Source organism: Nestor notabilis, unplaced genomic scaffold (genome assembly GCF_000696875.1).
Source record: "Nestor notabilis isolate BGI_N333 unplaced genomic scaffold, ASM69687v1 scaffold9763, whole genome shotgun sequence".
Lineage (NCBI taxonomy): Eukaryota > Metazoa > Chordata > Aves > Psittaciformes > Psittacidae > Nestor > Nestor notabilis.
The window spans coordinates 7,290-33,236 of record NW_009920674.1 but is presented as its reverse complement, the minus strand read 5'-3'; the positions used below and the strand labels follow the sequence as shown (position 1 = coordinate 33,236).

The window sequence follows — 25,947 nt, the reverse complement described above, 5'->3', positions numbered from 1 at the left end:
AAAACTTTTCCAGCTTCCTCATGTATTTTTTGCCACAAATTTGTACCACACTTTTCATTTGGCTATACAGAAGAAGACAAAGGATTTAGGACTGCATCTATATGTCAGATCATTAATAGCAATACATCCTTACTAACAACTCATCCAGTAGGAAATTAATTTACTCACAATATGAAAATACAGCTCTCATTTATTTTGTTGAATATTTACTTTGTGAATTATTTTAGCCTTACTTTCCAGTTGGGAAGAAAACCACAGGACTCATAAAAATGTGCTTTATCTTTAATTATATCTTAAGATGAATACCAAAATTCTAGTGAATCACCCTGTAAAATATACTGAAAATTGTTTTCCATGTCAATCATCTAGATTTTTCTGTAACCACTTGGCAACTTTGATCAGCAGTTCTCTCCTTTCCATATTTTCAATTTTTGTGAGCTCCAGTAGCAGAGTAGTAGCCACTCTCTCATCCTCTTCCAGTGTAGCATTATAAAAAACCTGCAACTGAAGAAATAAACACATGAGCTTGGTTCCTATAACTTCACATGCAGCAAGCAAATGTGTACCTGACAGGTGATTTAGACAGAAGTGCACAGAAAAGGGAGAGACTAAACAGGAGATGGGGCAAACTTACTGATTTGCACTGAGGTGGGAAAGCTCCCTGCATATTAGGAATGTGCCTTTGGCTGTCCCTCTAAAAATCCTTTCAAATGCAGCCAACTTGACTAGAACTGTTGGTAACACACAGTGTCTAGGACTAGCTGGATAACAGAATCCTCTTGTGTTGCCTGTTCTACAGTCACAGAACAAGAAATCTTTCCCATCAGTCTAATGAGCAGAAGACAAGAGAGGACTGAAGAATAGCAAAGAAACATATGGGGGGAGTGGGAAACAAAAATAAGAGAAATTATATAGATGTCAGCACGATAACCAGCAACCTAATATGCCAGCAGCCCAACTTTTGGTACATGATCATGGTAAAGGTGATCTCTACAGGCAGATTTTGAAGAGGAAAATAAGCTTTTGGTAATATTTACAGGGTCTCAGTTCCAAACCTGAAGGTTAATACAGAGGCTGGCAATGCTGGCACTGGACTATTGCTTTTATCATCCCAGGGAGTTAACTTGTCCCTAAAGAAGAAAAGATGAAAAACTTATAGTTCATGAATGTTGAAGAGCTATCTCTTTGACTATAGGAGCTAACTCTCTGAGCTGCTCTCCTCATTAGCATCCCTTCTCAGTTACTTGCTGTATGCATTCATCACTCAGAAGCAAAAAAGGAAAGCAAAATGTTTCTTGCAATGACAGATACTAGACATATCGGGCTGGCACAGAAATGTGGATCACATGCAGACAGCACAAAAGCTGAGTTGTTGAGAAAAGAAAATTATATTTTGGGAGAAAATCTGGGAAGACTTAGACTGGAGGCAGAAGAGCAAGAAAAAAGTATGAAACAAGCAGTGATGTGTCACAGGCACTAATGTGGATTATTGTGGGGAGTAAAACAAGACAGCCTAGAGCCACCTCACAGAGATTTCCACCCTTCACCAGGGTTCCCAAAGCCCATTCCCTTTTTCCAGATGTACAGCAGCCCAATTAGAAAATACTGTTCATGGGCTCATCTAGGCTGTCACAGAGTGAAAAGAACTGCATCACATGTAGGCCACCAGTTCAGCACACAGGCAGGCAACCTCTTACAGGGCAGCCACGCAGAGCAGGACAATGTCTGTCACTTCACAAAAGCTGACTTTCATGCCATGCTTAACAACCAACTGCACACACAGACTGCAGGGCTGTGGGCACATGTTCACATGTTTATTTCTCAGATGAGGAAGTATCATTTTTCTCAATGTCTCAACACAGCAACATTGTACAATATATTCTGTTATTTCTTAAAAAACCAAGAGATTTAAAAACCTGTACTTACAAATTGTCAATAAAGTTAAAACTAACTGCTTCTCTGATTTACCTCTTGGATCTGTACATCTGTATTGACAAATCTTCCCATGACTTTTAATACATCATGTAGTAATTCCTTCCCATACCTGTAAAATTTAGATGAAGGACCTTCAAACATCATGTTAGCAAACATACTAGATTTTATCTCATTTGGAAATACTCTATTTAGTTATTATTTACCATGTTGAAAATATCAACTAAGCTGAAGTTTGCAACTGTGTACTCTTTTTTCCCCTTTTAAAGAAATTAACACTCAATTTAGACATTAAAGCAGAGTGAAGCACACTTATTACTCTTCATTTTTATTTCACAGGAAGATCTGGTATTTCTACTTTGGTGAAATGAATTCTTTTCTTAAAATGGATAGTCTTTGTGAGCCCATACAGCCAAACTGAGCTAGAAAAGCTAACTAGTATGATTCTAACAACTTGGCATTTCTGTTGGTATATCTTGAGGATGATGTATAAGTTAACACCTACACTATTCTTTTAGTTTGAAAATAATGGGTCAGTTTCCCAGTAAATTTCTCATCAGCATGAACAGAGAAAAAAACTCCATAAGGAAACTATCTGGTGTGATGCAAATCTGCTACAATTTGCCTTTTCCAGTGTTAATCAATAAAGACACACATTTGAATGCTCCTAGATGGCTTGTCTTGGTTACGCTGCCACTAATAACCACCGATGGACTCCTCTGCCACTGAAGACAGTAGGAATGTACTGTCAGAGCCCTGCTGCTTTTCACCATTGCCAAGAAGAGAGGGAGTCTTTGAACAGGTATCAAAATACTTGTTTTACTTGAGACAAGTAGCCCAAGCTCACCTGCAGTTTACTTGCATTAATTCAGGGAGGCTGGAGATGAGTTAGGACTTAAGTCAGTGAATATTAACTGTAGTTGGTCCTTGTAGCACTTGTAAACCTGTATGCTCCAATCCCCCATCTCTCCACACTTTCTTTGGAAAAGAGGTTACAATCCTATTCCAGCATTTTACACCCATGCTTGTGAAATGCTAGTGGATAAACCCTTTTCTAAAGTCAGATTTTCCAGTGAATTTAACACTTAGAAGCACTAAAACAGTCATGAACAGGCTGTTTTTTTAAGCATTGTGTCCTCTGACATTAAGCCCTGATCAGAGTTGAATCCTCTGAAAGCCCAGCTCTGCATACTTAAGGAATTGCATCAACTATTACAAAAAAGCCATCTCTGGAATGAGTATCTGCACCTGGATTTTACAGCTCAAACACAGAGATGGAGGAAGAAGCCAAAGAGCCACAGAAAGAAAGGCAACCCAGAGCTGGTTGCTTACCATACCTTTCACTTAAAAGTGGCCAATTTTCCGTAACAAATTCCCAGGCCATACGGTGCCCAATATCCTTAGTCACTGCATATAAGATGATGATTGAAGTATAATTGGAAGAAAATAACGTATCACTGAGTCCGTACTGCAAGTATCTGTTAGAAAAGAAGGTAATAATTATACCTATCACTTGCTGTTTAACAGTGATGATCTGGAAATACTCAGTTCAGGAAAATTCCTGTCTCAACAAATACCAGGATTTGGAAGTTTATGCCAAAACTGGTGTCACTCTGAACTGTGTATTCAGCTTGGGTTTTGTCCTTATATCGGTGAAATCCCCTGTTCTTACCCACTGACTTCACTTATCAGTAAAATGAGGGTCCATCAGGTGGATATATGTGCTTTCCTTATCTGGGTTACAGATAGGCAACCCCTCCACCAGACAACCCTGTGTTCTATATACACAAAGATATACTTTGATCAAGGTCACCTGTAAAGTAACCACGACTCTTTGGCACAGCTCATAGCAAACAGCAGGATATCTTTATCTTCCTTTGTGAAGTAGTCAGTATGGTTATACATTTCCCACGCAAAATTCCATTCTTTATCACTTCCCACTGCAACACCATAGCAGCAGACCGTTCGTCTAATTAAAAAGGGAATTCTGCAAAGCAAAATATGATTAAAAGGTACTGTATTGTTGTAAAGTCAAAACCAACAATTAACTCATTAACTGAAAAAAAAATATTTACAGCTAAAAGTTGCACAAGAAAGGAAATATAAAATAGCAATCTAAATAAAGCCAGGAAATTTGATTGCTTTATTAATGATTTAAGCACTTTAAAAGCATGCAGTTTAAAGGCAAACCAAAAATGTTTTTTAGAACAGTTGGGCCAAGCTATTTTGTGTACATACTGTGTCAATGCCACTCTTTCACATCGCAGTCTAGGACATGGAGCATGTCATTAGAGTGTATGGCTGCACATGGCATCACCCCAGACAAGCCTTTTTAAGGCTTCTCCAGTGAATGCATCCTGAAGGAAGAGCCATGTGCAGCACAAATCGAAAAAGAAAGGACATTTCTCCATGCAACAGGCAGGCTCCTCTTTCTCCCACACCAAGGCAGAGTCCTCAACATGCCCATTTTTGTCACAGAAACTAAATACAAACATTATCAGTATAATACAGTGCAGTCTTGAACGGAAGATTTCTCCTGTGGCAATGATGTGTCCCTGATAGTAAGATATTGTCAGTGCTTTCCAGTGATAGCAATGTATTTTACTGTGCAGGCTATCTGAAAACAGTTTAAATTAATGATATTTTGGACTAATTTTCTGTAGGAGAATGGGTCCCATTGCTACAAGAAACATTTAACTTCCTGATGGTATATTGTTAATCTGGTTAGTGTTACTTAAGGCCAAGATTGTAAGTAAGAGGTATAAAAACTATCTTCCATTAGGTCAGAAGAGAGACTTGGAAAAAAAGGTAAGTTTCTGGTCACAAAAGCTATTCTTCAGGCCCAAAACTGGAAGCAGCACATTCACATGTAAATATAACTTGAGAAAAATTCATTTGAATTTCAGTAGACTATCCTAGAGAAAATGGGGATGACACCAGCAGAAAGAGAAAAAATACTGTTCAGAAGGAAGTCTATAGGACAGCAATCTTCAAAGCAAAGGTAGAGACATGTAAGTTATAAACTCTGAAAACTAAGGACTCCTGGAAAGGAGGGAGAGAATCAGGTGTTTGGCAGACATCATTTGTTAAGAAGTGAAAATGCAAGATGTGGGGATTTGATTGTTCTGTTGTGGGTGGGGAATTTCACTGCCACAATAACTGAAGAAGTGGGCAATTTTTGTATTTACTGGAAAAAATTAGTTTGGGTGCATTTACCTGGATATATGCTGTAACATAAGGCATTGTCACTGAGAATGACAGTTACCAATACTGAGAGATTATGTCAAGGTAAAGAATAGTCCTGTGAGGAATCCCTTTATGACAGATCTTATTTGAGTAAAAGGTCTAGTAATTTGTTTAATAATCATTTCATAATGCTGCAGAAAGAGGTCACTGTAGGGTAATACAGGGTAAAGCTGCTTTAGCTAAGATACAGCTATTTATTTTGCTACTGCAGCTGTTCCAATAGTTTCAAGAAAATATTAGTTGCTGAGTGCAAAGCTGTTGTGGGTGAAGAGCAAATAGACAGGCTTTCTGTATCATTTAGCTGCAGCTATCATGTTCAGCATTCAAGGCAGGCTGTACGGGCAGCCTACTATGGGATAACGGCCTACTGGCTGGTGGCACCTGTGGTGGTTTATGTTGTATAGCTCACAGAGGAAGTCCACTGTGGACCAGAGGGACTTTGGAGCTTCAGGTTATATTAGATGAGGGGTGGGGCTTATTAACCTTACTATTTTTCCTGGGAGTTGTTGTGTGGTTTGATATTGCTGGCCTGATAGGATTCTTTTATTTCTGGATCTTAAAGACGATACAAAAAGCTGCTGGGAAGAAAGGTGGATTATTTTACATCATTTTCCTAAAGCCAATGATAAAGTGACATAGTGATTTCTTAAGTTTTGAGGGCAATGGCTGTATATGGTTACCTTTAGTAAGTAACTAAAATGTACAGCAACATTCTCCCTCCCTCTACAGACTAATTTCCGTCTTTCAAAAGAAGACAAGCCAGAAACAGCACCACAGAGAATACATTAATTTAGCTGGCTTCACTTCACTCCTATAAGCAAAAAAGAGTAAAACTGAGAAACTGGCTGGGAATCACGGCTCTTGGCTTGTTATTTCCATGGAAGAGATAAAAATGCTCCATATGAAGTCCAGTTAAGTTCTACCAGGAACTATTTGGAAATGTTCAGCAAAAGTTGGTCACCTTATCGGAAAGGGAAAAGCATTGTATGTGTGCAGTTCTAGTGTCCTCATAAGAAGGACATGGAGCTGTTGGAGCAAGTCCAGAGGAGGGCCACAAGGATGATAAGAGCGCTGGAGCACCTCCCGTATGAAGACAGGCTGAGAAAGTTGGGGCTGTTCAGCCTGGAGAAGAAAGGCTGCGTGGAGACCTCACAGCAGCCTTCCAGTATCTGAAGAGGGCCTACAAGGATGCTGGGGAGGGACTCTTCATCAGGGACTGTAGCAATAGGATGAGACATAATGGATTCCAACTAAAACAGGGGAAGTTCAGGTTAGATAAAAGGACGAACTTCTTTACTGTGAGGGTGGTGAGGCCCTGGATCAGGTTGCCCAAAGAAGTGCTAAATGCTCCATCCCTGGCAGTGTTCAAGGCCAGGTTGGACAGAGCCTTGGGCGACATGGTCTAGTGTGAGGTGTCCCTGCCCATGGCAGGGGGGTTGGAACTAGATCATCTTAAGGTCCCTTCCAACCCAAACCATTCAATGATTCTATGATTGTATCCTTCCACAGATTTGAGAATCCTACTGGGTTCCACATGTGGCAGAACAGCTGTAGTGTGCTGTTACGGATTTTCCTCTCAGAATGGAGAATGTAAGAGCATCTATTCACAAAATTTGCTGTTCCCTTTTCCTTTTCCAACCAGCATCTTGAAAGCTTCCTCTTTAAGTGAACAGGAACTATGATCTGTCATTTGAAACATAAGAAGTATCCTATCTCCTCTGTTTTCTTCCCTTAAAACATGGTCCCTTTTTTTTTTTTTTTTACACTTAATAAAATTCATAATTGCATTTTTTTCCACACTTACAGCTACGTGAAGTATGAGGCTGTAAAGTCCCTTTGACCTTATCTCAGTGCCAAAAAGGACAGTGAAATTAATCTTCTCCGTGTAATTTAAAACCAGCTCAGCTGATACATTTCACAGACTTTTCAGCTCTTCAACTCAGATAAGGTATGTAATATTCCTCCAGGAAAAAAATATTTCAAATATTATTAATAAGGGAAGATCAGTGTCTGTTTTGAAAACAGCCTGAGAATTCAGCATAGTATTGTTGCTTCTAGCACGGGATAGTAAGAATATTCTCTCTGGAACATAATAGAGTGTCTTTAGGCTATTTGAACTTTTCAGCTTAACTGCAAAGTAAAATTTGTTTTTTATGAGGATGATCACTAAAAAGCTATTTAAAAAAACACAAACATAAATGTACAAGTTCATTCTACGTAGCCAACTACATATATCAACAGATACACAAGTAACAACTAAATATTTATTATAACTACAACAAATAAAAATAATAATAAATTGAACATTCACTCACCAGTGCCAATACAATATGACTATTGCATAGAAAAAATCAAAAGAGAGAGGGAGGAAAAGAGAATAAGAATTTCAATACATCATAATTTTTCTTTAATAATGCAATACTCAAATACAGAAAGTCTGCTCCTGGTAGAGCCCAGGCTCTATCCTCACAGACCTGACCACCAGGCTCCAGTATCAGCATAAGAACTCACAGCTGTTCCCAGCACCTCCTTTTGTGAACACAAAACATGCAAGATAATTTGATGGGCTCACCACGGACGGATGCGTATCACACAGACATCATTTCACCCAGTATTTCTAAAAGAAGCTTAGAAACTGAGTTGATATATGGTACACCTCAGGCTGTACTGCAGCAAAAGGACTGGACAATATGTAACAGTGGCCATAATCTGATCACTTTTTATGTGGTTAAACAGATTTTGGTCTTCATGGCAAAAAATTTGTATCCTTCATCCTGTAAAGTCTATGAAAAAGCAATAATTATGAAATCATCATTAAGTTTGGATTTGGGGAAGAGGAGGAGGCTGGGGGGCACAGCTAGGCATAAATTCTGTCGCGTTGAGAAAGAAAAGCAGTATACAGGAGCATTTCTCTTTCTGCTTCCCCTGCGTAAGAGCCCTTTAACTTCCCACCTCACTTACACATGCACACCTCTAACAGCACATCATCCTTACTTGTACTCAGGGTTGTCCATCCACTTAGCATATAGTTCAGATGACAGGTTCAAACAGTCTTGGAGACCCAGCCAGCATGCTGTTGCAAAAATCTTTTCCAAATATACTCTTGAAGGGAAGCCAAAATATCAAGAATAAAAGATACGTATTCTACATTTGGAGTACCTGAACTGTGCTTGACCAGCACAGATTCAGAGAATCACAGAATCAGTCATTAGGGTTGGAAGGGACCTTTGGAGATCATCTAGTCCAACCCTCCTGCCAAGCAGGGCCACCTAAAGCAGGTTACACAGGAACGTGTCTAAGTGTGTTTTGGGTATCTCCAGAGAAAGAGAATCCACAACTCCCCTGGGCAGCCTGTTACAATGCTCTGCCACCCTCAGTGTAAAGAAGTTCTTCCTCATGTTGAGATTTCAGCCATTAACCCAGAAGAACCTCTACTAGAAACAGTTGAGGTTTAATAAAAAATAAATTCATAAATAAATAAATAAATAAACAAACTAACGATAATAGTAGTTCCAACATCAACATTCATGGACATTAATGAGACTACAAATGTACTATCATTTTTCTTAGGTTTTTTTGTGGTTTACATCCCTCTTGGGAGTTTTAAGAGACTAACTGCATCTAGTCCAAATCACTCTGACATTCAAGACTATGGCTGCAGTGGCCTTGCAAAATGAAGCATTTTAAAGTTCTAGTGATTGATCCATAAATCATATCTAAAGTTCATTGCTGTCAGGTTTTCACCCACTAGCAGCAGCCTGTTGAGCCTGTTCTCCAATCAACAAAAGCTACCACTTAGATCATTAAACATCTTGTATGGTCACTAAAGCATCCTAAGTAACACACGCTTACAGGACAGTAAAAATAACAATTCAGTTACATTCAAATCAATTAGAGCATTTTTCCTGTATCCTGCATTTAAATTTCGAGGCCAACTGCAGTGTATCAGACCCATTCACATCATAAAAAACTTCTGAGAAAAGCAGAATACTTACTGAGCAAAATAGTCATCTTCCAAAGCATCAACATTTTGACGAATAAAACCTGCATAATAATGGTATATTGGCAACATTCTCTTTAAAAGGTATTTCTTTCAAAAGAAGGGAAAGAAAAATTACTTTAATTTAGATGCAAGTTTTTATTTTACTGTATTTTTCCTTACTTTCTCATATTTAACTTATATATTTACCACTATTAATTTCTTAACAACACAACACATTAAAATAAACTATATAAATTTGGTCTAAAATTCAATACACCTGCACATCCATTCTAACTGGGAAGTTACCATTTCACATCACTAGGATCTCTGAACTTACTATGAAAGAAAACAAATGCTTGTTCTCAGGGGAAAAAAAAAAAACAAAACAAAACAAACAAAAAAAAAAAACCAGAAAAAGAACATATCAGTAGAAAATACTTTAGAAATACAACAGAAAATACTTCCCACATATTTTAAACATACCTTTACTTCAGAATTTAAGAGAACTACTACTGTGGGGTTGCACTTTAAACAGAAGTGAAATCTGCTTCAAGTAGAAGTCAAGAAAATAAGTAAGACAGTATCATCTCAGGTAGCTCAAATATGTGAAAGAATCATCTCATTTAGTATCCAAACCCAATCCCTTCTTTCTCTCTATGAAGACAAACTGGAAGGCAGTACAAGCCACACAGCACATACATACTATATGCCCTTTATACATAACAGTGTTTCTCTCATTACTTACCACTGACTATTTATTACTGACTGATAGCTGTATTTTCCAGATCCTCAGTTTTTCAAAAACCCAGGATCAAGCTTAATATAAAGAATTTGATATATTTCTACTTTACAATAAGAATTGCTCAAAGTTCAATGATATTTTTATCATTGACTAATATATACAAATAAGTACCTCCTTCTATTAAAAAAAATTACATATGCAAAGGGAACAACAAGAACTATCATCCATCATAGTCATCATCACATTCTTGAGAATTTAAAAAGCATTCATTTTAGTTTGATTTATTTAAATGGTCTAGTATCTTTGCTAACTAACGAAACAGTTGATACCTTTAGAAGTGGGTATACTTCATAGTTCTTCAGAGTACTTTCCAAATTCTCTGGTACTAGGTTTAACAAAACCATATTCCATATGAAGAGTTCATCTTCTCTGGCAAGGTACTTTGTTAGTTCAAGTGCTGTTTCAATCTGAATATATCCAAACCTATTCAAAAACAAAAAAACTCATACTTGAGCATATCTAGTCAATTCATCACCTACCACGAACATCCATTTATTTATGAAACTGACAATAAAATGTCAGGAAACTGCATGGAAAGTGACCTAGAAAAAACGTTGGAAAATAGAGCTAGCTCTCACATTTATTACAGCGCCTCTCTCAAAAGTAATACGACAATCATGGCAGTAAGCATGGCAGCATGCAGACTATTCTGCTTGTGCCTTCAGGACACAGCATAAGCACATTTACAGCACATACCAGTCTCACTAGAACAAAATGAAGTAAAAAAGCACTGGTATGAGTTCTAATACGTGTGTATTTTTATTGCTAAACAACGTATTTTCATTACAGGTTCTTTTGTAAAATACACATTATTGTAAAAAACAATAAATTTCACTCACATGCACACTATTGGTGGAATGAGTGACTTCAGCATGGCATTTCTGTGCCTCAGTATGGAATAAGCACAGAACTATTTTTTTCCCAATTAAATTCCAGTTCAAGCCCCTCTCCTCCAGAACAGAGATATTCTAGTGTATTTACATAGAAGCACAGTTCTGTACTTCACAGTTACATTCCTTATTAAATATTAATTTTGAGCTCTCTTATGAGAAAGGGCATTTGTATGAGAGGAGAAATGGGAATTTTTACTTTCTCCTCTCAGTGCTACCTCCACAGGCTCTGAGGGGATGCAATATGCTCTGGCCACCTCCCCCCCTGAGCTCCCACATCATAGGTGTCCAACGCCTTTGTGACCTCTGTCCGTTTAAGGCACAGACATATCTATTGCTTCTTCAGCTCCCTATAGTACGGCTGACCTCTTTAGCACCACAAACATGAACAACCAAGTCATCCATCAGCCAGGGAAATGAAAGAGGTATTAGCAGTGATACAGGACAGCATAGCTGAGATAGCTCAGAATAAATTAAGGAAAATTCAGAATGTTCATTCAGAATCTTTCTTCTGTTACAACAAATACAGGTTAGTCCTTAAAAAACTCATGACAATGCCATTATTTAAAATACTTTCTAAGAGTGGGAACAAAATTTAGAAGAAATTTTGAAAGAGATCACTCAGCACTGACAGAAGAAAGGATTAAATACTTAACTCCCCCAGCATTTTGTCAAAACAGCTGTTGTTCTTATGAGATGCATATGGGTAGGAATGAACAAAGCAGTAGCAATGTTGAATGCAGTCATGTAGTTTAATCATTTTCTATGACATACTTGAAATGTACTTACTGTGTCAATGCAAAAACATCATCTATCAGCTGGAACCTGCTGACAGCACGAATAGCCTGCAAAGAGCATTTACAGTGGTGTTAATGGATGTAAAACATGTCATTAAAAGTTTAAAAAAGCTTTACCATGTTTCAGAAGGATAAGACACTTTTTCTAAGCCAAAATCTTCTACAAAAAGTCATAAAATGGATCCTGCATTTTAAGCTGAAATTACATATGTGCTTTTAGGGATGTTTGTATATATAAATATATAGCTACATAATATAAATATTCAGCTACAGTACATTAAGCATGGAATTTCAAGATCCCTCTTATTAGCATGCTGAAATGAAAATTAAAATACGGAAATGCTGTATTTCCTAAAATTATCCCAGTTCTGTCATTTTAATACATTTTTTCCTTCTGGTGCTTCAGGTCGGAGTGCATCTTCTAATTAGTCCAGAGCAAAGTGTCTGGCACTATTATGAATTAAATGACTGACGCAGACCTACTGGCAAACCCCTGCCTACAGTTTGTGCTCTTGTTAGGACTGCTGGTCCCTCCTCATCTCCTCCCTGCTCCCATGCCCTACAGCTTGACCACTGCTTGAGAGAACCTTCCCATTGACTGGTGCCAAGTCAGCACACACCTAATTTCCTACTGCCTTAGATCTGCTGTGGAAGAAAAAAAGCCTAGAAGGAAATCAGTATGCCATAAAAAGGTTTAACCACAACCCATGTTCCTATCATCCTCATTTCCAGACCTGGAGAAGTTGTCTGACTGTGCTGATTACTGTGATGCTGAAAGCTTAAGCTTTCTCACTGTTCTTACCAAAACCAATCAGTTGACATTACTACTGGAACCTCTGGCTCACTCCTGGGTGAGGCAACATTAACTACTGTCCAACCCCATATACAGCCACACGTATAGGCTGTTCTGTACCACTTTCACCTTCAGCCCAAACTGTGGCAAGTCAGAGGTGTCTACAGTGTTAATAGGGGACTAAAAGAGCACAAGTAGAACTGATTAGAACATCTCAGAAAAATCTCAAAAAAAACCCAAAACAAAAACAAACAAACAAACAAAAAACCCCCACCAACCAAAACCACCCAAGTCAGATGACTTTTTCCCTGAAATTACACCAGCAGAAATTCTGTGATTTGTGGAAATGTGGAAATAAAAGGCTTTCTCCCAGCTTTCCTTCTCAATGGTTACCTAACAGCAGATAAAGCTTTATCACACATCCATACCAATAACATTTTGAGCCAAATTTAAGATACTGAAAGAACCATTAGCTGTTAAGACAACTTTGAAGACAGAATGCCATCTCATGTAGTTATTTTTCATGCATATGTGAAATTACTTGGATCTGTTCCTCTCCCACTGTGAAAGGCTGCCAGTGACTTTGGTGGTGCAACAGTGGATCATTTCTTCTTATTTGATACATGAGTTTCTCACTATTCCAGGTTTTCATCAGTGTGATTACTGGCAAGAACTGCAAGAAGAAATACATGGAAAGAGTCTGTTTATAAGCTTGAGAAGAGAAATGTGATCTTACCTTTGGATCATTTTCAAGCAAGCGTGCTAATCTTTTTAAGTTTAACTGGTCATAGTTCACTCTGTAGTATCCATTTAAATTCACATTCAGCAGAACCCAGTCATATTCTGATTCTGACACTTGCATTTCAGGAAACACTTCTGCAAAGTGACATTAAAATATTTCATTTTATTTTTCTATACACTGCTAAATTCTCTTCACAAGTTAAATAACATGGGAAAGTGGCACATGACAGATAGCAGCTTAAACATTTAAAACCAGCTAGAATATAGCACTAGCAGTACTTCCCCTATAATAGCATATTGGTTCAATGCTGTACTAATCATCAAGAGCACTTTTAGATCCAGCTAAGATAGCAAAACTATGCTCCTCCACTATCAAGGCTCAGTGAAACATGTTCTACCGTAACAAAACCATTCTCCTAGTGTGCCTTTTATTGCTGCATGGATGTCCCAGGGACAGTGACCAACATAATTACATGGGCAGAAGCTATTGAATGTAGACATTGCCTGAGGAGCCCTCAACCAACAGGACAGGCTTTCAACACTGTACAGTGCATTGCTGAATGAACATGCTTGGCACTGCTTGGAGCTTTGAGTTTAATTCAACACATGTAGAAGTATGATTAATTAGCTCCTGCAGAGCTATGTACAGCAACAATACACATGCAAAATCACTTTTGAGGTATCCCTCTTTATGTATTGCTATGCCACTGAAGCAACTATTCCAAAATTCAAGCTAACGCTTTGTCCTAAATCATTTTATTTACCAAAAGTATTGTGATGAACACCCCTTAAAGACAACATAACATTTCTCCACCAGAAGAGAACTCACAGGAGTTACCAAAATAGTAACCAAACTTAAAATTACCCTTAACATTTGCATGTTTGTAAAAAAATATTTGGTTTATTTATGCATGAAGAAATCAAAAATAAAATTATTATTTTTTTAATCTAAAAACATGAATGCAAGTTCCTTGACTGAAGAGTGTCTGATAAGTTCGCTACATGGCTTTCAAATACAAGTGAAACGTGTGTTATGTCCCTATTCAATTCAAATACATCCTGTGTAGAGAAGAGTTAGCTGTGTTTTTATTAGCTTGGTTTTAGCATGCGTGAACAAATAAATTACTTACTGCTGCTTTTATCTAGCCACATTAACGGCTGTGATGATCCACTTCTCATCCAAGAAATAGGAATAATCCATGTGTTACTTAACAAAGAAAAAAAAAATAATACAATTAATTCTTAAGCTTAAAAATACTCCACTCTCAGCTTATGCTAAACTAGATTGCAGATGAGTTCCTTCTTAGAACAATCTCCATCTACCTTCTCTCCTCTGATACACAAAACCTCAACAGATGGTGGTACCTACACTGGAAACTACGGCATGGTTCATCCAGGTCCCCAGTCTGTACAACTGAGGCAGGAGGAAAGAAGGAAATGCCAGGCAAAACTCCTGCCCTGCAACCTATTCATGGCCTGTGCCTGTCCTTACAAAACCATTACATGGCTACTCCAGAGAAAAGCAACTTTTTGGCAAAGCAAGCAACTTGCAGAACTACTGCAACCTCCAGTGTCCCACAAATTTTACTTAATTGCTTCTGAAAAGAAAAAACCATAAAGTTAAAAAATCAGATAGTCAAAACATAATGTCCTAACCGAAGAGTTTCCTGCAAAAAACGAGGGTATAAACATACAATAAAAACACAAAATAAACATACTTGTAAGAATCAGTGCTGTTTTCATTCTTTTTATTAAGAAATTGTTCCTGACTGATTGTGCCAGTGGTTATATTTAATGTTAAAACTGGAAAACCATTTTGGCATGTCCACGAATCCATTATTTGTTTTACAGATGCTGGCAACTGAACTTCATTCTGTGCATCTACAACCTGCAAGAGAAACGAAAATTATAAATAGTTACAATAAAAAGGTAGTTACTGATATTGCTTCAGCAACACTCTAGGGGTTGTTATAAAATACTAGAGAAAACATAACTGCTTAGCAGTTTACTGGTCTTTGATTCATGCAAAAAAACCTCAGTGTAACAAAGCCCAAATGACATTATTGACATCATAATAAAGACAGAGTAAGCCTTTTTAGGAATTATGAAATACCGAGATGACATTTCTCATTCTGATTCTGTATTCTGACTGCTAACCTTTCTCTTTTTAGTGTTAATGTATTTACACACCTCTATGGCTATGACAGACCTGATTTGTTGATTTCATTCAAATAAAGCTGCCATAAGAGATTTTTAAGTGACTACCTAATGAACTAAATGAATAGTAAAGACAGATTGAAAAACACACTAAGCTGTAGTCCTAGCTAGTGTGAATTGGTACAGTCTCTGTTAGTTTAAAAGATGTAACAGCCTTGTGTATCTGAAATTGTGGCACTCTAGCTCTTAACATAAGAATGAGTCTGCAACACAACGGAAGCCTTCTTTAGAGGACCAGGACACTGGAATTTTTTAAAAAAACCTGCACCTGTTTTCCTATTCAGATTTCTGCCAGAACCAGCTGAGCTGCTGCCTGGGTATAGACTTTGCTGGATCTGTGACTTATCAGCATCTATAATCACCAAGCCCAGAGCATCACACACTCTGATCTGGCAAAACTTAGATCCCAGAAGAATAGGCTATGCAATTTCATGTAGGCTTACACAATCTCCATGAAACCCAAAACTCCACCTGGCCCTGATTTCCCATCTCATCTCTCTACTCCTGTATTTAGCTCCACTGGTCTCAGGTGCAGTAAAGCAGCCAAATAAATACTTGTGAAGGCATTAGCCAAAAGAGACAGCAAAGCAAATGTTATGCAAAAGACTGAACACAGGATAGCCAGATTCCAGTGCAGTTTTCTATAAATAGTATATGGCCTAAATTTGGACTGTGCCAAATACCAGAGCAAGAATACTAAAGATAAAATGAGTACCATCTGTATGTGGGTCCAGAGATCATCTTGGTTAGCATTTGAGAAAGAAAATTCTTTCAGATACGACTGTACAGAAACAAACAGAAACATCAGAATTCATGAGGGTTCAATGAAAAACAACAGCAAGACAAACAGGTATTTGTACAATTGTAATTTTTCAGGCTTATAAATCAAGATGAGGGCACTAGTTTTTCAAACTTACAGAAAGTGCTCTCATAAACAACTTCTCAGTCAGGAAACCAGAAAGCATCCACGTAATAGAGGCCCCCTGGAGTACCAAAAAAAAAAAAAATAAAATGAGAAAACATGGATTATTATTGTGATTATTATTGCAATATTTTTTCCAGAGAAATTACTCAGGCTACTCCTACGCTTCATATTTCATGGAGGTTAAAAATACTTTCACCACTTCTTTCATAGCCAAACACATCTGCAACATCCAATAAATTTTCGTGTGAAGCAGAAACTTATTTTGAATGCCAAAACAACCTACAAAAAGCACTGTAATTCAACAGTTCCTCTCTAATAAATTTTGTACCATTAGTTTAGAATATACCAGAAATGGGAAGCATTATGTATTTTTTAACCTTGCTGTATGTGATGCTGTCAAACAGAGATATTAAAGAAAATGATCCTTTGATCTTTTCTTCAGTCGCTGACAGTGATCGAACTCCTCTTTCATTGTCTTCCCTTAAGACAGGTTGTACAACATGATCATAAAAGATTTTATCCTGCAAGAAAAAGACAAACCCAAGTGAGCTGAACAGAAAATACTTATTCTCAGGAGAGAATACAGATTATGGGATTAGCACTAGTAGAAATAGTTATCAATAAACAAGAAACAATCCTTTTTCCCCGCTCCCTAACTTTCCCATGGAGTCAATGAGACCACATACCCAATCCACATACAACATCAGTGATGAGTGAAAATTTTACATCTGAGAAGACTGAGACAATTATGGTGTGATCCTCAGGGAAATCAACTACATTAAACAATAAGTGAACAGATACTGGAAAGTGAAAACCTGTATGGGATGTTTGGAAAAGATCTTGGATGGGGTTGGAAGGGGTGCAAACCATCAGCTACAGGACCCAGGAGAGAAAGCTCGGTTTACTACATGACAGACCTAGGGCAGAACACCAACTCCTTGTCACTGCAGAATCGTAGATGTCCAGCCATCGTCTGTGCCAGCTGCAGAAGAGCTCAGTATGATCACAGCAGATGGACACCATCCAGGAAACAACCGAGACCTGCTGGTCCTTCCCAGGGGAGTTGAGTTGCTAATACCATGGCTTAATAAAATCCCATCTCCCGCACCTTCCTTTTCTTTGTACATGCTGGAACTTTGCTACTTTAGCTTACTACAGTAAGCGTTAGTACTTACCAGTGAAAGCTTGGGTTCAACAAAGATAGCTCCCAGGTACTCAAAGTAAGACGCCAGTCCCTCATTAAGCCACAGATCATTCCACCAGTTCATTGTAACCAGATTTCCAAACCACTTAAGCGGAAAGAAAAAATGTCTCAACATCTCTTTGAACTGCTATTTCAATTTTTGCAGGTTAAACACACATACCTATGCTGAAGTAACTTTATTTCATGTATAATAAAATGCTGGATATTCCTTCAGACAGTGAAAATTGAATAGAAAAAGATGCCCCTTATAAAAAGTCAGATATTCAGGGCAGGTATTTTTTAAGTTCATACCAGGAGTACGGATGTCATTCTTTTACTCTATGTAATTTTAAATACTTCCCAATAAAATGTAAATATCTAAAAGATCATTATCAGGCTATAGTTAAAAGTAGGGCTTTTATCAAGCAATTATAAAAACATTTTTCCATATTCTTAACAAAAGAAAATTGTCAAGGGAATGATAAACAGAACTGGTGAAACAACCATTTCCAAAATCAGCAAATCCCTATCCTGGCAAGCAATAAAACTTCCACAACAGCTGCTATGTACTCATATTTGGCAGTTCATATTTAACAAAAACCTGATCACTTGCGAATTTGTATTTTATTTGTTAATTCTTAAAAAATTGAACTACAACTTTGTTTTAAAATAGTGTTTAATTAAGTCCTGACATTTGTTTCATTTGCTTGCAATAATAACAATTTGCCCATCGGAAGGTCTGAAAAGTTACAGACCTTGTCAAAAGGGCATACAAGTGCATTAGACAAGTTAAACTCTTTTACTAACGTTGTTGACTAAGTGCAAACAGTTGTAGCTCTGGCAAACAACAGTAAATTAAATATAGTCAATAAATAAGTGAAATTGCATTATCATTCCAAACCCAGTAAGAAAAATTTGGAAAATCGCTATGAAAACTGGAAAAAGATACAGTGTAAAACATTAATTTTCTTCTATCGTATCACAGGGTGTTTCTTACAGAAAAACAAATACCTTTTGCAATGTAGACATGCATTACCACTACAGAAGAATATTTATGGAGCCCATTAATTCTCCCACCAAAGTACTGAGTATATTGTATTTTGTATATTGTATTTAGAGAGCACTGTGTCACCCTACATCCCTACAGTATTTTCTAGAATGGCATTCAGGTACTATGTAAGATAAAAAATAAGTAGTCCGTTAACAGTTTGGTATCAATGAGTCCTGCACAGTCAGTATGCAGTCTGTAATACAACAGAATCTGCTTTCAATATTGATTTATCAGCAGAACATATATTCAAACAGTCTTTCAGCACGCTAGTGCTCACACCCCCAACTGTCCGGTCACTATTTTTCTTCCAATTATCAGTGACCGCAGCATCAGCAACCAGAAGGAAACAACCTCAGAGGCAAATAAATGTACAGAATATTTTACCACGTGCCTGGTGTCCTAGCTCATGTGACACAATTATGGCAATCATTGCCTTTCTGCTTGTGAATTTATCACTTGGTTGGTACATCAGTGATGATTCTTGGAAAGTCATTAGCCCCCAGTTTTCCATAGCACCTGCTCCAAAATCAGGCAGTGCAACCAGATCTAAATTGATTCAAACAGAGAAAAAAAGAATGTATCTTTAAAATTTTCAGAAGTAAAATGCTCACATGATCTTAATGCTCACTCTGGTCCAGCATGCAATTACAGGATACTACATTTTAGTGGTTATTTGTGGTATTATGGCAACGTTCATGCTAATGGTCTGTGAAATTTCTTCTTGTCATACGTTCCACCTATGATTGCTGCTCCTTTGAGAAGCCATATAATAAATTCCCATGAAGCCCAGATCTGTACTGTGTCTTGTACATACAAATGTTTTGAAAAAAATTGAAGGCTGTATTCTGCCAATGCTAGGAGGGAATATATTCACCTCTGGCTGTCAGGAATCTTTGTCTGTTTAAGTTTCTCCTGTGTTTGTGAAAGATCATACTTATCTCTTTCTTTCTTCAGCGTACCAACTGATAAAAATAAATAAATAAATCTTGCTCTTTCGGCTCTATGAGTAGAGGAATTCTTTCCACTCTTATGTGAAAGGTGCCTTAGAAACATCATCTCTTTGTTTCCATAGTATGGCTGTTACCGCCGTACTCCCCTTCTGACTTACACACAGAGAGCAGTTTTACAGGTCAAATGTGAGAGCTGGACGAAACATCCAAGGATCTCAAAGAAAGATATACTGTTTAAACTCAGCTGCAAAGAGCAAGATTTGGAAAAGGTATGCATTTTGGAAGAGCATTTTGGGAGCAGACATAAGCTTGTACTCCAAACTAGCTGACCATGAGCCAGTTCTAGTCCAAAAGCTAAGCAACTAACGTAACGGTGGTGCTGAACGCAAGCGAAGCTAGACTGCATCGCAGTGGGGCTTATCGCCTCAGGCTTACCTGAAAAGGTATTTCATTTTCAATGAGGCAGCCCCCATCTATCCAGTTTGGGGGAAAAGAGCTCACTTGTAACTGCATTAAAAGCAGGTGAAAAAGAACCCTTAAATAATTCTTTATTTCACATTTTGAGTTTGCAGAAGAAATATCTATGAGTAGCTATTCTGGTTGCTATAATCCTATTGATGTTTAAGCAAAACTTCAGAGAAAGTCTGTGGGAAATGCAGTTTGTATTGCATGACATTACAGTGAGACAGTAATGGTGTAACAGCACTCTCGGAAAGTGAAATCTTACCTTACAAGAACCCTGCAAGAATTTCTTCTACTTCAATTTTGTAAGACTTTTCTACTAATTAATTAATGTATTGACACTGCTGCTAAATAGAAGAACACAAGTATGGAACAGAATTGTCTACAGCCCTTGAATAGCTTCCATGATTTCTAAGATAAAGACTGCACTGCCTATATTACATTTTCCATAATAACAGTAGTGAGTAATTATGCAAGTTATTCTAAATACACTGGGAGTTATTATATTTACATAGATGAAAATCTATTTAATTTCAAGTGCCAAGGTCTGATAGGTCTGACAAATCAGCAAAAAAGAAAGGGGAAAGGGGAAAAATTCTTGCCCCCAAGTCCTGTAATCTGCTAAGATCATTGGCAGGTCCAAACCTCATTTTAAATAAGAACTGCCTCTGTGCTCTTAATATTCTACCAATTTGTATAAAGGAGCATGTTTCCCCATAATATTCATGCTGAAGCCCTTGGGAATCCAAGTACAAGTAGAGAACAAACTATACAGTAGAACTACATAAACCACATAACGGCATCCTTTTTTCTAGACTGAAGCTTGATTTGACATACCTGATGACCATTTTAAATAGAAACACACATTTTCCTGCTAGAGTCGTTTTTCTGAAGAGAAATGTGCCAACAGCGAACTCACAGGTAAGACAGGAACATATTAAAAAAAGCAAGGTATGCTCTGGGGAGACATGGGTTACAGCAAGCGTGGATTTACCTGGAGGACATAGGGACTACTGCATTTGCTGGTATGGTCTATACATCCCAGAAACAGTCACGTAACTGAACAGCTCTTTTCTATCCACTTTGTAGTCCCATCTGCCCCTCTATTAGGAAATGGTGGTTTAAAAGAATGAGTGTGATGTGAAGGTCTGAGTTAGGAGTTAATAAGAGCCATGATGCAGAAAGGAGAATTCAGTGAGTTAAAGCTTAGGGGTTTGGGTTTTTTTCTCCATGAATGTGGTAAGCCATATAAAGAGAACACTGCAAAAGAACCCATTGCCTCTGCGAACTATACACCACCAGCAGGCACTTCTGGTCCATTTAAGAAAATAAGTAATCTCACCTGTCTTTGGCAGAGGATAGCTGATGTTAAGTAAGTCTTCCAGAAATGAAAATATTGGGCCTGTGATATTTAAAGCATAGTCAACATACCCGTTTTTAACTGCCTCTTTCCGAGCCCAAATACGTATCTGCAATATAGCAAGGAAACATTATTTTAGACATCCCTCATATTTCAATTTTCTTCTCTTCTGTGAATCATTGCTTGAAAATGCTGTCTTTCCACAACAGACCATACAATGAAGCTTTTAATAAAAAAGATCCCAACTCAAGTTTTGCTAGACCTAACAAAATGTGGCACAGAGCCTAATCCTGCTAAAATCTAGGAGAGTTCCAGTACGCCAAAAGGGCCAAGATTTGAAACCAACTATAATTGCTGGAACAAATGGACTCCTAGTTTTTCTTTTATTAAACGGAAAATGCTGTGAAATCACATATCTTAAGCCAGTGTTTTCCATCCAGTGAGTCAGGGTGACAAACTTTCCCACTCATTCCCTGAAGAGAGAGAAATGGATGTTCAGACAGCATTTGCACTCCAAGCACACATACTTCTCCTCTTGAACTTTCACAGCCTGAAACAGACCACTAGCCTCCCACTGTTGCTGGAGAGAGCAGACAGCATCTGAGCAGATGACATCTGTACCTCTAAGTAATGAAGCCAGCAGCATCAAGCAAAGCTTTCCCCTCCCATCCTCATTTGCTTTGTCATGGTACTGAAAAGGGTAGCTGCCGATAGTGATGGAGTGGACTGGGAAAAAGTTTATGTCTCTCTCCATCATGTATTTCTGGATGTGGGAACCCCTAGGTGCCTAGCAGCTCAAGCACCCCTGCATTTCTTGCATCTAAATGCAATACATGGTCTCACAAGAAGCTGCACAGCCAAACCCTAACAGCACAGTTGGGAAGCATTAGGATTTAATTTACAAAGGAAAAAATAAAGCGTATTCAGTCAGTAGAGTATCCTCTGCCTCTGAGCCTCTCTTTTCAGACAAGGCTTCAGAGGAGTTTCAAAGACCAGATCACTTTGTTTTGCAAAACCTGAACACAATGGATAGCTAAATCCTTTTCAAGGCCAGGTTGGACAGAGCCTTGGGTGACATGGTTTAGTGCGAGGTGTCCCTGCCCATGGCAGGGGGCTTGGAACTAGATGATCTTAAGGTCCCCTCCAACCCAAACCATTCTATGATTCTATGATTCTAAATATCCTAATCCTGGCAAAACCTAAACACAATGGATAGCTAAATATCCTAATCCTAGTATGCGTTTTGACTTACAATACCGGTGGTTTGGGTTATGAATTACTTACCAGAAAAGACAAAACAGAGACCACAAACATGCTCACACAAATACTGTGGAGACACAACTGACCACCTCTGTCTGAAACCAAGAGGCAAAATGCCCTCTCCCCTTTAAATCTCACAAAATAAATAGAGTTCAGTTTTCCTTCTGAGAAACACTTGCTTGAATGCTTTGATTTGCTGACTCCTGTCACTATAGATCAGCCCAAGAAAAAGGCACCACTGAGAGCCTAAGCATCCAGCATGTTCTATACAGGCGACAGCACGTATGACATACCAAGACCAATCTTCACTTTAAAAAGAAGCTAATACTGTGCTATGGTCACCTCCACACTGCTCTCTCACCCTGTTCCACCATTCCCAAGTAGGATGACAGTGAACTAACGATGAAACTAACACTGTGCTCTCATTTATTAACAATAGCAAGTATATGCTAGCCTTAATAGCTTTATGCTTATTTTGGAACAACTTGATACATCTTTTGTCTGTTAACTTTCAGCAAAAGAAGGAAAGTGGAATAGGTGGTGCCAATGGAGTGGATTTTTTTACGGCTTTTCTCAAAAAGCTTTGGCCATTGCAGTGTAAAAGCAAAACTGAATACTCACTGATTAAGAAGCTTCAAACACAAAACAGTCAGTTCTGAAGGCTAAGAGAGTGTCCACTGCAGAATAGAAGGTTAAAATACTAGCATGCAAAATGCTTGGAACACAGTATTGCTCCTAATGATGTCACGACACTGTTTCTCAAAGGGTCTTGAAGAACAAGGCATTGAACTTCACATAACTTTTTACAACTAAGACAACTAAGAAGATAAGAAGACCCTGAATTATGACCAGTACTTTCTGCAGTACTAGTTAGAAACGACTAAAAAAACATGCTCCTGAAGTTTTAAGATACAGAGCCCAAACCTACTTATGGAATTGTATGAAATTAACAGAACAGGGAAAAAAACTAATTACCCTGAAGGAAAGCTTTCTGCAGAAATATCTGCAGGATAAATGTTAGCAGTTTTGCCACATAAGCAAACAGTTTTGGAATGGAAAGCACAGTTAATTTCTGTGATATCATCTATAAAACACATGATGCACTGCAGAGCCAACTTCTGTTGTTAACCTCCATAACGTGTTATGCAGCCTCATATTTACCTCGTTTCCCCGCTCAGTTCTGGTGACATAATCAAAATCACAAATCACAAAAGCAGTCAAATAAGTTGACATTTTCAGCGAAGTGTTAAATGTGGTAACAGTCCACAGGCTTCCATCTTCATCCTTCATTTCTGATACAGCTAGAAAAAATATCAAAGACATATTCAAACCATTGCTCCTCCATAACAAATGATATACTTTATTTCTGCACTAACTCCACATGTTTCTGGTAGAAGGCAAGAAGCCAGACTTATTGCTACTGCCATGTAGCAGAGTCATGATCTTCCATGCAAAGACCAAAAATCCACTGTTGAGCTTCTTAACTGAAGTCTCGGAAGGATATCAAAACTGCATCAGTTTGATGATGTGGGCAAACTGTAGACAATTTATCCCATGCTGCAAATCTCTCTGCTGCATAGATTATATGATCTATTATGATTGAAACACATGTCATGTGCCCAGGAATTATACCTTCCTTCTGAATAAGGGGGACGAGGACAAGATTCCTAGAGGAAGAAAATGCTTCAAATGATTCTTACAGAGACCCCATTTATCGTGATTCCTAAGATTCTTAGCTTCCATGCAAATCTCGTAAGACTTCCTTGTTGTGGCTGAAAATTATTTAGATGAAAAATAGAGATTTGTGGCACTGAACTGCAGAAAAAAGCAATTAAGAAGGATACAAGAGATCCATCAGATTTCTCTAAGAATACTAATTTACAGAATTTGCTTGGAATCTTATACTCCCCATGCATCCCACATGAGATTCCAGCAAGGGACATGAAGAGCATCTCCAGAGCTTTACAGTCTTCTCATTTTTATTCTGCACACACCGAGGAAGCTGAAGTGTCTCTGCCTGGTAACACAATTATTTGTATGTTGTAAATACGTCTTAAAATCTACTTAAAATGAAATAAATCCCTTAATACCACAATTACAGACTTTGTATACTGGGACTGACGTTTTGTTTTAAGCAGATGTCACACAGTAAGACAGACACACTGACCAAGCAGTAAATGCCAGGAATCAAGCCCTATGCAGCCTACAGCGACCAGAGGAGAGAACATCATAACTGACAAACATGGATTAATTGCCATCAGAGGCATTAACTATGAATAACTGCCTCCAAATTTTTAAGTTCATAAGCACTGATTTTCTGTGTGTTTTCAAGGCATTAGCACATGGACAACAGCACACTGCTGTATCACATCATATAGTCTGTTCAGACAAATTACGCCCCTTTTAAAAGTAATTCAGGGGAAAAAGAAAAATATGTATATTTGCTGTTTACCTACCAACAGCAGGCATGTTGGAAAGAGCCACATAGCTGGGGTCATGGACAATTCTGATATTAAATATGGCTTTCATGGCAGGTTCATCAAAACATGGGTAAACTGTTCTGGCGTATGTTGGTTCCAGTTGGGAGGCAATCAGCATACTGTATTAAAAATACAAGGAAGATTAATCCAGCATGCTACTGCTGATAAAAATCACAGAGTGCATAAAAACATCAAATCAGAAAAAACAAGAAGTGAATCACACAGATATGCAGATTTGGAAAAGGTCTGGTTATTATTTAAATCCCTGATGAAATCCCCATGACCAACAGACAGTACAGTTTGGATGCTTCTAGAGAAAAACCAGTCTTTTCTAAATAGGGCTTCCCCCCCCCCCCCCCTTTTCCAGATACCAAATTTTAAGTATATGAACTTTCCTAGTTTGTTTATTAAGAAAGAGTTGATTAAAGTTTTGCACACAACAGGCTAGTGCTCAAAAATGATACAATGCCCAACTTTAATTTCATAATCAGAGTCTCTCTGTACACCTGCTCCTCTCTGTCCTGGGTTCAGCTACAGCAGTCATTTTTTCTCCTTCTTAGTAGCTGGTGCAGTGCTGTGGTTTTGACTTTCAGCCTGGGAACAACGCTGATAACACCGATGTTTTTAGTTGTTGCTAAGTAATGTTTACTCTGACCAAGGACTTTCTCAGTCTCATGCTTTGCCAGAGAGGAGGGGAAGCCAGGAGGAAGCAGAGACAGGACACCTGACCCAAACTGGCCAAAGGGGTATTCCATACCACAGCACGTCATGCCCAGTATAGAAACTGGGGGGAGTTACCCGGAAGGCCCAGATCGCTGCTCGGGTCGGGCTGGGTATCGGTCGGCGGGGGGTGAGCGGTTGTGTCCTTTTTCATTG

At 38.2% G+C, this 25,947-nt stretch overlaps 1 protein-coding gene across 1 annotated transcript; it reads right to left on the bottom strand.

Annotated features, from left to right (window-relative positions):
• Nucleotides 1–357: 357 nt before the first annotated feature.
• Nucleotides 358–25,190, bottom strand: LOC104402812 (aminopeptidase Q; the record flags this gene model as incomplete). Its single annotated transcript, XM_010010792.1, has 19 exons — nt 358–504; nt 1,969–2,044; nt 3,270–3,410; nt 3,746–3,919; nt 8,173–8,280; nt 9,174–9,268; nt 10,232–10,385; nt 11,642–11,697; nt 13,179–13,318; nt 14,314–14,390; nt 14,902–15,071; nt 16,116–16,181; nt 16,318–16,383; nt 16,703–16,846; nt 17,501–17,614; nt 18,951–19,105; nt 21,314–21,440; nt 23,753–23,892; nt 25,048–25,190. Coding segments are annotated over 19 exons (2,293 nt in total), but the record flags the coding sequence as incomplete, so codon positions are not given.
• Nucleotides 25,191–25,947: the final 757 nt, after the last annotated feature.